Source organism: Oncorhynchus mykiss, chromosome 14 (assembly GCF_013265735.2).
Source record: "Oncorhynchus mykiss isolate Arlee chromosome 14, USDA_OmykA_1.1, whole genome shotgun sequence".
NCBI classification, from domain to species: domain Eukaryota; kingdom Metazoa; phylum Chordata; class Actinopteri; order Salmoniformes; family Salmonidae; genus Oncorhynchus; species Oncorhynchus mykiss.
The window spans coordinates 40824280-40843569 of NC_048578.1; the positions used below are offsets into that span (position 1 = coordinate 40824280).

The 19290-nt window shown below is 51.1% G+C and overlaps 1 protein-coding gene across 3 annotated transcripts in view; it reads right to left on the bottom strand.

Annotated features, from left to right (window-relative positions):
- The window catches only part of LOC110489243 (probable ATP-dependent RNA helicase DDX41), a 36996-nt gene that overhangs the window by 10796 nt on the left and 6910 nt on the right, over positions 1 to 19290 (bottom strand). For all 3 annotated transcript variants that reach the window (XR_005035998.1, XR_005035999.1, XM_036943546.1), the window contains exons 9-12: positions 18949 to 19085; positions 17759 to 17921; positions 11365 to 11496; positions 6922 to 6993 (exon numbers count right to left, since the gene is read on the bottom strand). Coding sequence is in view for 1 of the 3 variants with exons in the window: in XM_036943546.1 (XP_036799441.1) it covers positions 6922 to 6993; positions 11365 to 11496; positions 17759 to 17921; positions 18949 to 19085 (504 nt within the window). In the remaining 2 variants the exon portion in view is untranslated. The remainder of the gene's footprint in view (positions 1 to 6921; positions 6994 to 11364; positions 11497 to 17758; positions 17922 to 18948; positions 19086 to 19290) is intronic.

Below are 19290 nucleotides of genomic sequence, written 5' to 3' on the forward strand. Positions count from 1 at the left end.
GAATATGCATTTATTTTTAGTAGTTTTCTCCAAAAACAAGGTTATCACCGTGACAACGGAGCACTGAGCATACTGCAAGCTTTGTATTTTCAAAGCCTTTTATATTTCATTCAGTGTTATGGTCACTTGGCTTTTTTGATTCGCGGAAACAATTTTGAAGACAACCGCCACAACAAAGACAACCGCCACAACACAGACAACCGCCACAACACAGACAACCGCCACAACACAGACAACCGCCACAACACAGACAACCGCCACAACACAGACAACCGCCACAACACAGACAACCGCCACAACACAGACAACCGCCACAACACAGACAACCGCCACAACACAGACAACCGCCACAACACAGACAACCGCCACAACACAGACAACCGCCACAACACAGACAACCGCCACAACACAGACAACCGCCACAACACAGACAACCGCCACAACACAGACAACCGCCACAACACAGACAACCGCCACAACACAGACAACCGCCACAACACAGACAACCGCCACAACATAGACAACCGCCACAACATAGACAACCGCCACAACATAGACAACCGCCAAAACATAGACAACCGCCACAACATAGACAACCGCCACAACATAGACAACCGCCACAACATAGACAACCGCCACAACATAGACAACCGCCACAACATAGACAACCGCCACAACATAGACAACCGCCACAACAAAGACAACCGCCACAACACAGACAACCGCCACAACACAGACAACCGTCACAACATAGACAACCGCCACAACATAGACAACCGCCACAACACAGACAACCGCCACAACACAGACAACCGCCACAACACAGACAACCGCCACAACATAGACAACCGTCACAACAAAGACAACCGTCACAATGTCAGAACAAAGACAAACGCCACAACAAAGACAACCATCACAACAAAGACAACCGTCACAACAAAGACAGCCATCACAACAAAGACAACCGCCACACCCGTCACAACAAAGACAACCGTCACAACAAAGACAACCATCACAACAAAGACAACCGCCACAACAAAGACAACCGCCACAACAAAGACAACCGTCACAACAAAGACAACAGTCACAAAGTTTGTGTGAGAAAGCTGCACCATTTGGTCAACAGATCTCAGTGCTAATTATCATCGGATGTATTAGGTTACGAAATCAGACTTTCTGTATATAATGTTAAATGATATGTTAGGGGGAACGACCCCACTGAACTACTCAGAACATGAATAATCATATTTGTCTCGGTAAAAGTTATTTTATAACATAAGGATGAGAAATTTCAACACCAAAGCGCGTTTTCACCCACTCGGAGAGGGACACCCTACAAAACACAAAGATGTAACTAGAGGTCAGGTTGTTATTAGCCAGTTTGTTACTAACCGGAGGAGGGGTTGTTACTAACCAGAGGAGGGGTTGTTACTAACCGGAGGAGGAGGGGTTGTTACTAACCAGAGGAGGGGTTGTTACTAACCAGAGGAGGGGTTGTTACTAACCAGAGGAGGGGTTGTTACTAACCGGAGGAGGAGGGGTTGTTACTAACCGGAGGAGGAGGGGTTGTTACTAACCGGAGGAGGAGGGGTTGTTACTAACCGGAGGAGGAGGGGTTGTTACTAACCGGAGGAGGAGGGGTTGTTACTAACCGGAGGAGGAGGGGTTGTTACTAACCGGAGGAGGAGGGGTTGTTACTAACCGGAGGAGGAGGGGTTGTTACTAACCGGAGGAGGAGGGGTTGTTACTAACCGGAGGAGGGGTTGTTACTAACCGGAGGAGGAGGGGTTGTTACTAACCGGAGGAGGGGTTGTTCCTAACCAGAGGAGGGGTTGTTACTAACCGGAGGAGGAGGGGTTGTTACTAACCGGAGGAGGAGGGGTTGTTACTAACCGGAGGAGGAGGGGTTGTTACTAACCAGAGGAGGGGTTGTTCCTAACCGGAGGAGGAGGGGTTGTTACTAACCAGAGGAGGGGTTGTTACTAACCGGAGGAGGAGGGGTTGTTACTAACCGGAGGAGGAGGGGTTGTTACTAACCGGAGGAGGAGGGGTTGTTACTAACCGGAGGAGGAGGAGGGGTTGTTACTAACCGGAGGAGGAGGAGGGGTTGTTACTAACCGGAGGAGGAGGAGGGGTTGTTACTAACCGGAGGAGGAGGAGGGGTTGTTACTAACCGGAGGAGGAGGAGGGGTTGTTACTAACCGGAGGAGGAGGAGGGGTTGTTACTAACCGGAGGAGGAGGAGGGGTTGTTACTAACCGGAGGAGGAGGGGTTGTTACTAACCGGAGGAGGAGGAGGGGTTGTTACTAACCGGAGGAGGAGGAGGGGTGGTTACTAACCGGAGGAGGAGGGGTTGTTACTAACCGGAGGAGGAGGGGTTGTTACTAACCGGAGGAGGAGGGGTTGTTACTAACCAGAGGAGGAGGGGTTGTTACTAACCAGAGGAGGGGTTGTTACTAACCGGAGGAGGAGGGGTTGTTACTAACCAGAGGAGGGGTTGTTACTGAGGAGGGGTTGTTACTAACCGGAGGAGGGGTTGTTACTAACCGGAGGAGGGGTTGTTACTAACCGGAGGAGGGGTTGTTACTAACCAGAGGAGGGGTTGTTACTAACCAGAGGAGGGGTTGTTACTAACCAGAGGAGGGGTTGTTACTAACCAGAGGAGGAGGGGTTGTTACTAACCAGAGGAGGGGTTGTTACTAACCAGAGGAGGGGTTGTTACTAACCAGAGGAGGGGTTGTTACTAACCAGAGGAGGGGTTGTTCCTAACCAGAGGAGGGGTTGTTACTAACCAGAGGAGGAGGGGTTGTTACTAACCAGAGGAGGGGTTGTTCCTAACCAGAGGAGGGGTTGTTACTAACCAGAGGAGGGGTTGTTACTAACCAGAGGAGGGGTTGTTACTAACCAGAGGAGGAGGGGTTGTTACTAACCAGAGGAGGGGTTGTTCCTAACCAGAGGAGGGGTTGTTACTAACCAGAGGAGGGGTTGTTACTAACCAGAGGAGGGGTTGTTACTAACCCGAGGAGGGGTTGTTCCTAACCAGAGGAGGGGTTGTTACTAACCAGAGGAGGGGTTGTTACTAACCAGAGGAGGGGTTGTTACTAACCAGAGGAGGGGTTGTTCCTAACCAGAGGAGGGGTTGTTACTAACCAGAGGAGGGGTTGTTCCTAACCAGAGGAGGGGTTGTTACTAACCAGAGGAGGGGTTGTTCCTAACCAGAGGAGGGGTTGTTACTAACCGGAGGAGGAGGGGTTGTTACTAACCGGAGGAGGGGTTGTTACTAACCAGAGGAGGGGTTGTTACTAACCGGAGGAGGAGGGGTTGTTACTAACCGGAGGAGGAGGGGTTGTTACTAACCGGAGGAGGAGGGGTTGTTACTAACCGGAGGAGGAGGGGTTGTTACTAACCGGAGGAGGAGGGGTTGTTACTAACCGGAGGAGGAGGGGTTGTTACTAACCGGAGGAGGAGGGGTTGTTACTAACCGGAGGAGGAGGGGTTGTTACTAACCGGAGGAGGAGGGGTTGTTACTAACCGGAGGAGGAGGGGTTGTTACTAACCGGAGGAGGAGGAGGGGTTGTTACTAACCGGAGGAGGAGGAGGGGTTGTTACTAACCGGAGGAGGAGGAGGGGTTGTTACTAACCAGAGGAGGGGTTGTTACTAACCAGAGGAGGGGTTGTTCCTAACCAGAGGAGGGGTTGTTACTAACCGGAGGAGGAGGGGTTGTTACTAACCGGAGGAGGAGGAGGGGTTGTTACTAACCGGAGGAGGAGGAGGGGTTGTTACTAACCGGAGGAGGAGGAGGGGTTGTTACTAACCGGAGGAGGAGGAGGGGTTGTTACTAACCGGAGGAGGAGGAGGGGTTGTTACTAACCGGAGGAGGAGGAGGGGTTGTTACTAACCGGAGGAGGAGGAGGGGTTGTTACTAACCGGAGGAGGAGGAGGGGTTGTTACTAACCGGAGGAGGAGGAGGGGTTGTTACTAACCGGAGGAGGAGGAGGGGTTGTTACTAACCGGAGGAGGAGGAGGGGTTGTTACTAACCGGAGGAGGAGGAGGGGTTGTTACTAACCGGAGGAGGAGGAGGGGTTGTTACTAACCGGAGGAGGAGGAGGGGTTGTTACTAACCGGAGGAGGAGGAGGGGTTGTTACTAACCGGAGGAGGAGGAGGGGTTGTTACTAACCGGAGGAGGAGGAGGGGTTGTTACTAACCGGAGGAGGAGGAGGGGTTGTTACTAACCGGAGGAGGAGGAGGGGTTGTTACTAACCGGAGGAGGAGGAGGGGTTGTTACTAACCGGAGGAGGAGGAGGGGTTGTTACTAACCGGAGGAGGAGGAGGGGTTGTTACTAACCGGAGGAGGAGGAGGGGTTGTTACTAACCGGAGGAGGAGGAGGGGTTGTTACTAACCGGAGGAGGAGGAGGGGTTGTTACTAACCGGAGGAGGAGGAGGGGTTGTTACTAACCGGAGGAGGAGGAGGGGTTGTTACTAACCGGAGGAGGAGGAGGGGTTGTTACTAACCGGAGGAGGAGGAGGGGTTGTTACTAACCGGAGGAGGAGGAGGGGTTGTTACTAACCGGAGGAGGAGGAGGGGTTGTTACTAACCGGAGGAGGAGGGGTTGTTACTAACCGGAGGAGGAGGGGTTGTTACTAACCGGAGGAGGAGGGGTTGTTACTAACCGGAGGAGGAGGGGTTGTTACTAACCGGAGGAGGAGGGGTTGTTACTAACCGGAGGAGGAGGGGTTGTTACTAACCGGAGGAGGAGGGGTTGTTACTAACCGGAGGAGGAGGGGTTGTTACTAACCGGAGGAGGAGGAGGGGTTGTTACTAACCGGAGGAGGAGGAGGGGTTGTTACTAACCGGAGGAGGAGGAGGGGTTGTTACTAACCGGAGGAGGAGGAGGGGTTGTTACTAACCGGAGGAGGAGGAGGGGTTGTTACTAACCGGAGGAGGAGGAGGGGTTGTTACTAACCGGAGGAGGAGGAGGGGTTGTTACTAACCGGAGGAGGAGGAGGGGTTGTTACTAACCGGAGGAGGAGGAGGGGTTGTTACTAACCGGAGGAGGAGGAGGGGTTGTTACTAACCGGAGGAGGAGGAGGGGTTGTTACTAACCGGAGGAGGAGGAGGGGTTGTTACTAACCGGAGGAGGAGGAGGGGTTGTTACTAACCGGAGGAGGAGGAGGGGTTGTTACTAACCAGAGGAGGGGTTGTTACTAACCAGAGGAGGGGTTGTTACTAAGGGGTTGTTACTAACCGGAGGAGGAGGAGGGGTTGTTACTAACCGGAGGAGGAGGAGGGGTTGTTACTAACCGGAGGAGGAGGAGGGGTTGTTACTAACCGGAGGAGGAGGAGGGGTTGTTACTAACCGGAGGAGGAGGAGGGGTTGTTACTAACCGGAGGAGGAGGAGGGGTTGTTACTAACCGGAGGAGGAGGAGGGGTTGTTACTAACCGGAGGAGGAGGAGGGGTTGTTACTAACCGGAGGAGGAGGAGGGGTTGTTACTAACCGGAGGAGGAGGAGGGGTTGTTACTAACCGGAGGAGGAGGAGGGGTTGTTACTAACCGGAGGAGGAGGAGGGGTTGTTACTAACCGGAGGAGGAGGAGGGGTTGTTACTAACCGGAGGAGGAGGAGGGGTTGTTACTAACCGGAGGAGGAGGAGGGGTTGTTACTAACCGGAGGAGGAGGAGGGGTTGTTACTAACCGGAGGAGGAGGAGGGGTTGTTACTAACCGGAGGAGGAGGAGGGGTTGTTACTAACCGGAGGAGGAGGAGGGGTTGTTACTAACCGGAGGAGGAGGAGGGGTTGTTACTAACCGGAGGAGGAGGAGGGGTTGTTACTAACCGGAGGAGGAGGAGGGGTTGTTACTAACCGGAGGAGGAGGAGGGGTTGTTACTAACCGGAGGAGGAGGAGGGGTTGTTACTAACCGGAGGAGGAGGAGGGGTTGTTACTAACCGGAGGAGGAGGAGGGGTTGTTACTAACCGGAGGAGGAGGGGTTGTTACTAACCGGAGGAGGAGGGGTTGTTACTAACCAGAGGAGGAGGGGTTGTTACTAACCAGAGGAGGAGGGGTTGTTACTAACCAGAGGAGGAGGGGTTGTTACTAACCAGAGGAGGAGGGGTTGTTACTAACCAGAGGAGGAGGGGTTGTTACTAACCAGAGGAGGAGGGGTTGTTACTAACCAGAGGAGGAGGGGTTGTTACTAACCAGAGGAGGAGGGGTTGTTACTAACCAGAGGAGGAGGGGTTGTTACTAACCAGAGGAGGAGGGGTTGTTACTAACCAGAGGAGGAGGGGTTGTTACTAACCAGAGGAGGAGGGGTTGTTACTAACCAGAGGAGGAGGGGTTGTTACTAACCAGAGGAGGAGGGGTTGTTACTAACCAGAGGAGGAGGGGTTGTTACTAACCAGAGGAGGAGGGGTTGTTACTAACCAGAGGAGGAGGGGTTGTTACTAACCAGAGGAGGGGTTGTTACTAACCAGAGGAGGGGTTGTTACTAACCAGAGGAGGAGGGGTTGTTACTAACCGGAGGAGGGGTTGTTACTAACCAGAGGAGGGGTTGTTACTAACCAGAGGAGGGGTTGTTACTAACCAGAGGAGGAGGGGTTGTTACTAACCGGAGGAGGGGTTGTTACTAACCAGAGGAGGGGTTGTTACTAACCAGAGGAGGGGTTGTTACTAACCAGAGGAGGGGTTGTTACTAACCGGAGGAGGGGTTGTTACTAACCGGAGGAGGGGTTGTTACTAACCGGAGGAGGGGTTGTTACTAACCAGAGGAGGGGTTGTTACTAACCAGAGGAGGGGTTGTTACTAACCAGAGGAGGGGTTGTTACTAACCAGAGGAGGGGTTGTTACTAACCAGAGGAGGGGTTGTTACTAACCAGAGGAGGGGTTGTTACTAACCGGAGGAGGGGTTGTTACTAACCGGAGGAGGGGTCTTCTGTAGACACTCCAGCAGGTAAACCATCTTAGCCTCTTCCTTCACATACTCCACTTCCTGAAATTCAATCATGTAAAAACAATCAATGTAAGCATTTTAATAGTCATATTAATATATATTAATATCAAAAAGTCAATTTTCAGTCAGTGGCAAAAGTACACAAAACCTATTTAATTTACGATATTCCTGTGAAAACCTGTTAGGGCACTACTTTAGACCAGGCAGGGCACTACTTTAGACCAGGCAGGGCACTACTTTAGACTAGGCAGGGCACTACTTTAGACTAGGCAGGGCACTACTTTAGACCAGGCAGGGCACTACTTTAGACCAGGCAGGGCACTACTTTAGACCAGGCAGGGCACTACTTTAGACCAGGCAGGGCACTACTTTAGACCAGGCAGGGCACTACTTTAGACCAGGCAGGGCACTACTTTAGACCAGGCAGGGCACTACTTTAGACCAGGCAGGGCACTACTTTAGACCAGGCAGGGCATTACTTTAGACCAGGCAGGGCACTACTTTAGACCAGGCAGGGCACTACTTTAGACCAGGCAGGGCACTACTTTAGACCAGGCAGGGCACTACTTTAGACCAGGCAGGGCACTACTTTAGACTAGGCAGGGCACTACTTTAGACCAGGCAGGGCACTACTTTAGGCCAGGCAGGGCACTACTTTAGACCAGGCAGGGCACTACTTTAGACCAGGCAGGGCACTACTTTAGACCAGGCAGGGCACTACTTTAGACTAGGCAGGGCACTACTTTAGGCCAGGCAGGGCACTACTTTAGACCAGGCAGGGCACTACTTTAGACTAGGCAGTGCACTACTTTAGACCAGGCAGGGCACTACTTTAGACCAGGCAGGGCACTACTTTAGACCAGGCAGGGCATTACTTTAGACCAGGCAGGGCACTACTTTAGACCAGGCAGGGCACTACTTTAGACCAGGCAGGGCACTACTTTAGACCAGGCAGGGCACTACTTTAGACCAGGCAGGGCACTACTTTAGACCAGGCAGGGCACTACTTTAGACCAGGCAGGGCACTACTTTAGACCAGGCAGGGCACTACTTTAGACCAGGCAGGGCACTACTTTAGACCAGGCAGGGCACTACTTTAGACCAAGTAGTGCACTACTTTAGACCAAGTAGTGCACTACTTTAGACCAAGTAGTGCACTACTTTAGACTAGGCAGTGCACTACTTTAGACCAAGTAGTGCACTACTTTAGACTAGGCAGGGCACTACTTTAGACCAAGTAGTGCACTACTTTAGACTAGGCAGGGCACTACTTTAGACCAGGCAGGGCACTACTTTAGACCAAGTAGTGCACTACTTTAGACTAGGCAGGGCACTACTTTAGACCAGGCAGGGCACTACTTTAGACCAAGTAGTGCACTACTTTAGACTAGGCAGGGCACTACTTTAGACTAGGCAGGGCACTACTTTAGACCAGGCAGGGCACTACTTTAGACCAGGCAGGGCACTACTTTAGACCAGGCAGGGCACTACTTTAGACCAGGCAGGGCACTACTTTAGACCAGGCAGGGCACTACTTTAGACCAGGCAGGGCACTACTTTAGACCAAGTAGTGCACTACTTTAGACCAGGCAGGGCACTACTTTAGACCAGGCAGGGTACTACTTTAGACCAGGCAGGGCACTACTTTAGACCAAGTAGTGCACTACTTTAGACCAGGCAGGGCACTACTTTAGACCAGGCAGGGTACTACTTTAGACCAGGCAGGGCACTACTTTAGACCAAGTAGTGCACTACTTTAGACCAGGCAGGGCACTACTTTAGACCAGGCAGGGCACTACCTAGACCAGGCAGGGCACTACCTAGACCAGGCAGGGCACTACTTTAGACCAGGCAGGGCACTACTTTAGACCAGGCAGGGCACTACCTAGACCAGGCAGGGCACTACTTTAGACCAGGCAGGGCACTACTTTAGACCAGGCAGGGCACTACCTAGACCAGGCAGGGCACTACCTAGACCAGGCAGGGCACTACCTAGACCAGGCAGGGCACTACCTAGACCAGGCAGGGCACTACTTTAGACCAGGCAGGACACTACTTTAGACCAGGCAGGGCACTACCTAGACCAGGCAGGGCACTACCTAGACCAGGCAGGGCACTACCTAGACCAGGCAGGGCACTACCTAGACCAGGCAGGGCACTACCTAGACCAGGCAGGGCACTACCTAGACCAGGCAGGACACTACTTTAGACCAGGCAGGGCACTACCTAGACCAGGCAGGGCACTACCTAGACCAGGCAGGGCACTACTTTAGACTAGGCAGTGCACTACTTTAGACTAGGCAGTGCACTACTTTAGACCAGGCAGGGCACTCACTACCTAGACCAGGCAGGGCACTACTTAGACTAGGCAGTGCACTACCTAGACCAGGCAGGGCACTACTTTAGACTAGGCAGTGCACTACTTTAGACTAGGCAGTGCACTACTTTAGACTAGGCAGTGCACTACTTTAGACTAGGCAGTGCACTACTTTAGACTAGGCAGTGCACTACTTTAGACTAGGCAGTGCACTACTTTAGACTAGGCAGTGCACTACTTTAGACCAGGCAGGGTACTACTTTAGACCAGGCAGGCTACTACCTAGACCAGGCAGGGCACTACCTAGACCAGGCAGGGCACTACCTAGACCAGGCAGGGCACTACTTTAGACCAGGCAGGGCACTACCTAGACCAGGCAGGGTACTACCTAGACCAGGCAGGGCACTACTTTAGACTAGGCAGTGCACTACTTTAGACCAGGCAGGGCACTACTTTAGGCCAGGCAGGGCACTACTTAGGCCAGGCAGGGTACTACCTAGACCAGGCAGGGCACTACCTAGACCAGGCAGGGCACTACTTTAGACCAGGCAGGGCACTACTTTAGACCAGGCAGGACACTACTTTAGACCAGGCAGGGCACTACTTTAGACCAGGCAGGGCACTACTTTAGACCAGGCAGGGCACTACTTTAGACTAGGCAGGGCACTACTTTAGACCAGGCAGGGCACTACCTAGACCAGGCAGGGCACTACTTTAGACTAGGCAGTGCACTACTTTAGACTAGGCAGTGCACTACTTTAGACCAGGCAGGGCACTACCTAGACCAGGCAGGGCACTACTTAGACTAGGCAGGGCACTACCTAGACCAGGCAGGGCACTACCTAGACCAGGCAGGACACTACTTTAGACCAGGCAGGGCACTACCTAGACCAGGCAGGGCACTACCTAGACCAGGCAGGGCACTACTTTAGACTAGGCAGTGCACTACTTTAGACTAGGCAGTGCACTACTTTAGACCAGGCAGGGCACTACCTAGACCAGGCAGGGCACTACTTAGACTAGGCAGTGCACTACCTAGACCAGGCAGGGCACTACTTTAGACTAGGCAGTGCACTACTTTAGACTAGGCAGTGCACTACTTTAGACTAGGCAGTGCACTACTTTAGACTAGGCAGTGCACTACTTTAGACTAGGCAGTGCACTACTTTAGACTAGGCAGTGCACTACTTTAGACTAGGCAGTGCACTACTTTAGACCAGGCAGGGTACTACTTTAGACCAGGCAGGCTACTACCTAGACCAGGCAGGGCACTACCTAGACCAGGCAGGGCACTACCTAGACCAGGCAGGGCACTACTTTAGACCAGGCAGGGCACTACCTAGACCAGGCAGGGCACTACTTTAGACCAGGCAGGGCACTACCTAGACCAGGCAGGGCACTACCTAGACCAGGCAGGGCACTACTTTAGACTAGGCAGTGCACTACTTTAGACCAGGCAGGGCACTACTTTAGGCCAGGCAGGGCACTACTTAGGCCAGGCAGGGTACTACCTAGACCAGGCAGGGCACTACCTAGACCAGGCAGGGCACTACTTTAGACCAGGCAGGGCACTACTTTAGACCAGGCAGGACACTACTTTAGACCAGGCAGGGCACTACTTTAGACCAGGCAGGGCACTACTTTAGACCAGGCAGGGCACTACTTTAGACCAGGCAGGGCACTACTTTAGACCAGGCAGGGCACTACTTTAGACTAGGCAGGGCACTACTTTAGACCAGGCAGGGCACTACTTTAGACCAGGCAGGGCATTACTTTAGACCAGGCAGGGCACTACTTTAGACCAGGCAGGGCACTACTTTAGACCAGGCAGGGCACTACTTTAGACCAGGCAGGGCACTACTTTAGGTCAGGCAGGGCACTACTTTAGACCAGGCAGGGCACTACTTTAGACCAGGCAGGGCACTACTTTAGACCAGGCAGGGTACTACTTTAGGCCAGGCAGGGTACTACTTTAGACCAGGCAGGGCACTACTTTAGACCAGGCAGGGTACTACCTAGACCAGGGAGTGCACATTATAGGGAAGAGGGTGCTACAGTATTTGGGACGGATATTTTCTGCTGGTGTGTTGTACCTGAATGACGTCCAGGCTGGCAGCGCCGGCCCGGCCCACGTTGATGGTGATGGGTTTGACCAGGGCACTCTTGGCAAAGTTCTGGATCTTCTTGGGCATGGTGGCACTAAACAGAAGAGTTTGTCTCTGGCCCTGCAAATCAAATCAAATTTGATTCACACGCAGATAGAACTTACAGTGTAAAAAATATATAAGTAAATAGAAAATAAAAGTAACAAATCATTTTAAGAGCAGCAGTAAAATAACAATAGCGAGGCTATATATACAGGGGGTACCGGTACAGAGTCAATGTGGAGGCTATATACAGGGGGTACCGGTACAGAGTCAATGTGGAGGCTATATACAGGGGGTACCGGTACAGAGTCAATGTGGAGGCTATATACAGGGGGTACCGGTACAGAGTCAATGTGGAGGCTATATACAGGGGGTACCGGTACAGAGTCAATGTGGAGGCTATATACAGAGGGTACCGGTACAGAGTCAATGTGGAGGCTATATACAGGGTGTTACGGTACAGAGTCAATGTGGAGGCTATATACAGGGGGTACCGGTACAGAGTCAATGTGGAGACTATATACAGGGGGTACCGGTACAGAGTCAATGTGGAGGCTATATACAGGGGGTACCGGTACAGAGTCAATGTGGAGGCTATATACAGAGGGTACCGGTACAGAGTCAATGTAGAGGCTATATACAGAGGGTACCGGTACAGAGTCAATGTGGAGGCTATATACAGGGGGTACCGGTACAGAGTCAATGTGGAGGCTATATACAGGGGGTACAGGTACAGAGTCAATGTGGAGGCTATAGACAGGGTATTACGGTACAGAGTCAATGTGGAGGCTATATACAGGGTATTACGGTACAGAGTCAATGTGGAGGCTATATACAGGGTATTACGGTACAGAGTCAATGTGGAGGCTATATACAAGGAGTTACGGTACAGAGTCAATGTGGAGGCTATATACAGGGGGTACCGGTACAGAGTCAATGTGGAGGCTATATACAGGGGGTACAGGTACAGAGTCAATGTGGAGGCTATAGACAGGGTATTACGGTACAGAGTCAATGTGGAGGCTATATACAGGGTATTACGGTACAGAGTCAATGTGGAGGCTATATACAAGGAGTTACGGTACAGAGTCAATGTGGAGGCTATATACAGGGGGTACAGGTACAGAGTCAATGTGGAGGCTATAGACAGGGTATTACGGTACAGAGTCAATGTGGAGGCTATATACAGGGTATTACGGTACAGAGTCAATGTGGAGGCTATATACAGGGTATTACGGTACAGAGTCAATGTGGAGGCTATATACAGGGGGTACCGGTACAGAGTCAATGTGGAGGCTATATACAGGGGGTACGGTACAGAGTCAATGTGGAGGCTATATACAGGGTATTACGGTACAGAGTCAATGTGGAGGCTATATACAGGGGGTACCGGTACAGAGTCAATGTGGAGGCTATATACAGAGGGTACCGGTACAGAGTCAATGTGGAGGCTATAGACAGGGGGTACCGGTACAGAGTCAATGTGGAGACTATATACAGGGGGTACCAGTACAGAGTCAATGTGGAGGCTATATACAGGTGGTACCGGTACAGAGTCAATGTGGAGGCTATATACAGGTTATTACGGTACAGAGTCAATGTGGAGGCTATATACAGGGGGTACCGGTACAGAGTCAATGTAGAGGCTATATACAGAGGGTACCGGTACAGAGTCAATGTGGAGACTATATACAGGGTGTTACGGTACAGAGTCAATGTGGAGGCTATATACAGAGGGTACCAGTACAGAGTCAATGTGGAGGCTATATACTGGGGGTACCGGTACAGAGTCAATGTGGAGGCTATACACAGGGGGTATCAGTACAGAGTCAATGTGGAGGCTATATACAGGGGGTACCAGTACAGAGTCAATGTGGAGGCTATATACTGGGGGTACCGGTACAGAGTCAATGTGGAGGCTATATACAGGGGGTACCGGTACAGAGTCAATGTAGAGGCTATATACAGAGGGTACCGGTAGAGAGTCACTGTGGAGACTATATACAGGGGGTACCAGTACAGAGTCAATGTGGAGGCTATACACAGGTGGTACCGGTACTGAGTCAATGTGGAGGCCATATACAGGTGGTACCGGTACAGAGTCAATGTGGAGGCTATATACAGGGGGTACCGGTACAGAGTCAATGTGGAGGCTATATACAGGGGGTACCAGTACAGAGTCAATGTGGAGGCTATAGACAGGGGGTACCGGTACAGAGTCAATGTGGAGGCTAAATACAGGGGGTACCAGTACAGAGTCAATGTGGAGGCTATATACAGAGGGTACCGGTACAGAGTCAATGTGGAGGCTATAGACAGGGGGTACCGGTACAGAGTCAATGTGGAGGCTATATACAGAGGGTACCGGTACAGAGTCAATGTGGAGGCTATATACAGAGGGTACCGGTACAGAGTCAATGTGGAGGCTATATACAGGGAGTACCGGTACAGAGTCAATGTGGAGGCTATATACAGGGAGTACCGGTACAGAGTCAATGTGGAGGCTATATACAGAGGGTACCGGTACAGAGTCAATGTAGAGGCTATAGACAGGGGGTACCGGTACAGAGTCAATGTGGAGGCTATATACAGAGGGTACCGGTACAGAGTCAATGTGGAGGCTATATACAGGGGGTACCGGTACAGAGTCAATGTGGAGGCTATATACAGAGGGTACCGGTACAGAGTCAATGTGGAGGCTATAGACAGGGGGTACCGGTACAGAGTCAATGTGGAGGCTATATACAGAGGGTACCGGTACAGAGTCAATGTGGAGGCTATATACAGAGGGTACCGGTACAGAGTCAATGTGGAGGCTATATACAGGGGGTACCGGTACAGAGTCAATGTGGAGGCTATATACAGAGGGTACAGGTACAGAGTCAATGTGGAGGCTATAGACAGGGTATTACGGTACAGAGTCAATGTGGAGGCTATATACAGGGTATTACGGTACAGAGTCAATGTGGAGGCTATATACAGGGTATTACGGTACAGAGTCAATGTGGAGGCTATATACAGGGGGTACCGGTACAGAGTCAATGTGGAGGCTATATACAGGGGGTACGGTACAGAGTCAATGTGGAGGCTATATACAGGGTATTAAGGTACAGAGTCAATGTGGAGGCTATATACAGGAGGTACCGGTACAGAGTCAATGTGGAGGCTATATACAGGGGGTACCGGTACAGAGTCAATGTGGAGGCTATATACAGGGTATTACGGTACAGAGTCAATGTGGAGGCTATATACAGGGTATTACGGTACAGAGTCAATGTAGAGGCTATATACAGGGGGTACCGGTACAGAGTCAATGTGGAGGCTATATACAGGGGGTACCGGTACAGAGTCAATGTGGAGGCTATATACAGGGTATTACGGTACAGAGTCAATGTGGAGGCTATATACAGGGTATTACGGTACAGAGTCAATGTGGAGGCTATATACAGGGGGTACCGGTACAGAGTCAATGTGGAGGCTATATACAGAGGGTACCGGTACAGAGTCAATGTAGAGGCTATATACAGAGGGTACCGGTACAGAGTCAATGTAGAGGCTATATACAGAGGGTACCGGTACAGAGTCAATGTGGAGGCTATATACAGGGGGTACCGGTACAGAGTCAATGTGGAGGCTATATACAGGGGGTACCAGTCCAGAGTCAATGTGGAGGCTATATACAGGGGGTACCGGTACAGAGTCAATGTAGAGGCTATATACAGGGGGTATCAGTACAGAGTCAATGTGGAGGCTGCATACAGGGGGTACCGGTACAGAGTCAATGTGCAGGCTATATACAGGGGGTACCGGTACAGAGTCAATGTAGAGGCTATATACAGGGGGTACCGGTACAGAGTCAATGTGGAGGCTATATACAGGGGGTACCGGTACAGAGTCAATGTAGAGGCTATATACAGGGGGTACCGGTACAGAGTCAATGTGGAGGCTATATACAGGGGGTACCGGTACAGAGTCAATGTGGAGGCTATATACAGGGTATATCAGTACAGAGTCAATGTGGAGGCTATATACAGGGGTACTGGTACAGAGTCAATGTGGAGACTATATACAGAGGGTACCGGTACAGAGTCACTGTGGAGAATATATACAGGGGGTACCAGTACAGCGTCAATGTGGAGGCTATATACAGGGGTACTGGTACAGAGTCAATGTGGAGACTATATACAGGGGTACTGGTACAGAGTCAATGTGGAGACTATATACAGGGGGTACCGGTACAGAGTCAATGTGGAGGCTATATACAGGGGGTACCGGTACAGAGTCAATGTGGAGGCTATATACAGGGGGTACCGGTACAGAGTCAATGTGGAGGCTATATACAGGTGGTACCGGTACAGAGTCAATGTGGAGGCTATATACAGGTGGTACCGGTACAGAGTCAATGTGGAGGCTATATACAGGGGTACCGGTACAGAGTCAATGTGGAGGCTATATACAGGGTATTACGGTACAGAGTCAATGTGGAGACTATATACAGGGTATTACGGTACAGAGTCAATATGGAGGCTATATACAGGGGGTACCGGTACAGAGTCAATATGGAGGCTATATACAGGGGGTACGGTACAGAGTCAATGTGGAGGCTATATACAGGGGGTACCGTTACAGAGTCAATGTGGGGGCTATATACAGGGGGTACCGGTACAGAGTCAATATGGAGGCTATATACAGGGGGTACGGTACAGAGTCAATGTGGAGGCTATATACAGGGGGTACGGTACAGAGTCAATGTGGAGACTATATACAGGGGGTACCGGTACAGAGTCAATGTGGAGGCTATATACAGGGGCTACCGGTACAGAGTCAATGTGGAGGCTATATACAGGGTATTACGGTACAGAGTCAATGTGGAGGCTATATACAGGGTATTACGGTACAGAGTCAATGTGGAGGCTATATACAGGGTATTACGGTACAGAGTCAATGTGGAGGCTATATACAGGGTATTACGGTACAGAGTCAATGTGGAGGCTATATACAGGGGGTACCGGTACAGAGTCAATGTGGAGGCTATATACAGGGTATTACGGTACAGAGTCAATATGGAGGCTATATACAGGGGGTACGGTACAGAGTCAATGTGGAGGCTATATACAGGGGGTACCAGTACAGAGTCAATGTGGAGGCTATATACAGGGGGTACCGGTACAGAGTCAATGTGGAGACTATATACAGGGGGTACCGGTACAGAGTCAATGTGGAGGCTATATACAGGGGGTACCAGTACAGAGTCAATGTGGAGGCTATATACAGGGGGTACCAGTACAGAGTCAATGTGGAGGCTATATACAGGGGTACTGGTACAGAGTCAATGTAGAGGCTATAGACAGGGGGTACCGGTACAGAGTCAATGTGGAGGCTATATACAGGGGTACCGTTACAGAGTCAATGTGGAGGCTATATACAGGGGGTACCAGTACAGAGTCAATGTGGAGGCTATATACAGAGGGTACCGGTCCAGAGTCAATGTGGAGGCTATATACAGGGGGTACCAGTACAGAGTCAATGTGGAGGCTATATACAGAGGGTACCGGTCCAGAGTCAATGTGGAGGCTATATACAGGGGGTACCAGTACAGAGTCAATGTGGAGGCTATATACAGGGGGTACCAGTACAGAGTCAATGTGGAGGCTATATACAGGGGGTACCAGTACAGAGTCAATGTGGAGGCTATATACAGAGGGTACCGGTCCAGAGTCAATGTGGAGGCTATATACAGGGGGTACCGGTCCAGAGTCAATGTGGAGGCTATAGACAGGGGGTACCGGTACAGAGTCAATGTGGAGGCTATATACAGGGGGTACCAGTACAGAGTCAATGTGGAGGCTATATACAGGGGGTACCGGTATAGAGTCAATGTGGAGGCTATATACAGGGGGTACCGGTACAGAGTCAATGTGGAGACTATATACAGGGGGTACCGGTACAGAGTCAATGTGGAGGCTATATACAGGGGGTACCGGTACAGAGTCAATATGGAGACTATATACAGGGGGTACCGGTACAGAGTCAATGTGGAGGCTATATACAGGGGGTACCGGTACAGAGTCAATGTGGAGGCTATATACAGGGGGTACCGGTCCAGAGTCAATGTGGAGGCTATATACAGGGGGTACCGGTTAGTTGAGGTATAAAGGGTGATGTTAAAAGCATTGCTGTTTGGTTCAGTTAGAAAACATACCACTAGTCGTCACTACACAGAAACAGTGATATGTTGTAATGTGTTCAGGAGCGATCTGGGGTTAAAATGCCCCATCGTGTCCAGAACTGGTTTAAACCAGTTTATATCCAACTGGTTTAAACCAGTTTATATCCATACCTTAAAGTAGGAGAAGATAGTTCTGATGTCTTCTTCGAAGCCCATGTCTATCATTCGGTCAGCCTCGTCTAGAGCCAGATAACGACATATATCCAGACTGATCATCTTCTTCTGCAACAGGTCCATCAGACGGCCGGGGGTCGCCACCATCATGTGGACACCACTACAAAACACAGAGTTCAACAGGGTCAGGGGTCAAACTGGCCCTAACACAGCTGACTGACTGCTGACTGACTGACTAGTTGACGGCTGACTAGCAGCTGACTGACTAGTTGACTGACTAGTTGACTGACTGGCTAGCTTACTGACTAGTTGACTGACTGGCTAGCTGACTGACTAGTTGACTGACTGGCTAGCTGACTGACTAGTTGACTGGCTGACTAGTTGACTGACTAGTTGACTGGCTGACTAGTTGACTGGCTGACTAGATAACTGGCTGACTGGCTAGCTGACTGACTAGTTGACTGGCGGACTAGCTGACTGACTAGTTGACTGACTGGCTAGCTTACCGACTAGTTGACTGGCTGGCTAGTTGACTGGCTGACTAGTTGACTAGGTGACTGGCTGGCTGACTAGTTGACTAGCTGACTGGCTGGCTGACTAGCTGGCTGACTAGTTGACTGGCTGGCTAGTTGACTAGCTGGCTGACTAGTTGACTAGCTGGCTGGCTGACTAGTTGACTGGCTGGCTGACTAGTTGACTGGCTGGCTGACTGGCTAGTTGACTGGCTGGTTGACTGGCTGGCTGACTGGCTGGTTGACTGGCTGGCTGACTGGCTAGTTGACTGGCTGGCTGACTGGCTAGTTGACAGGCTGGATGACTAGTTGACAGGCTGGCTGACTAGTTGACTAGCTGGCTGACTAGTTGACTGGCTGGCTGACTGGCTAGCTGACTGGCTGACTGACTAGTTGACTGGCTGACTGACTAGTTGACTAGCTGGCTGACTAGTTGACTGGCTGGCTGACTGGCTAGCTGACTGGCTGACTGACTAGTTGACTGGCTGGCTGACTAGTTGACTGGCTGGCTGACTAGTTGACTGGCTGGCTGACTAGCTGACTGGCTGGCTGACTGGCTAGCTGACTGGCTGACTGGCTAGTTGACTGGCTGGCTGACTAGTTGACTGGCTGGCTGACTAGTTGACTGGCTGACTGACTAGTTGACTGGCTGGCTGACTGGTTCAGAGTACTTACTGTTTGACCACCTCCATCTGGTCTTTGACAGACATGCCTCCTATACAGAGGACTGATCTCATATGTGGAGCCCCTTCTTCCTCCAGCAGCTTACAGTAGTATTCTATGATGGTGTGGGTCTGTTTAGCCAACTCTCTCTGTAGGGAGAGGAGAGGAACATCATAAACATTACAGTAGTATTATATAATGTCTGTTTAGCCAACTCTCTCTGTCGGGAGAGGAGAGGGACATCAGAAACATTACAGTAGTATTATATGATGTCTGTTTAGCCAACTCTCTCTGTAGGGAGAGGAGAGGGACATCATAAACATTAGAGTAGTATTATATAATGTCTGTTTAGCC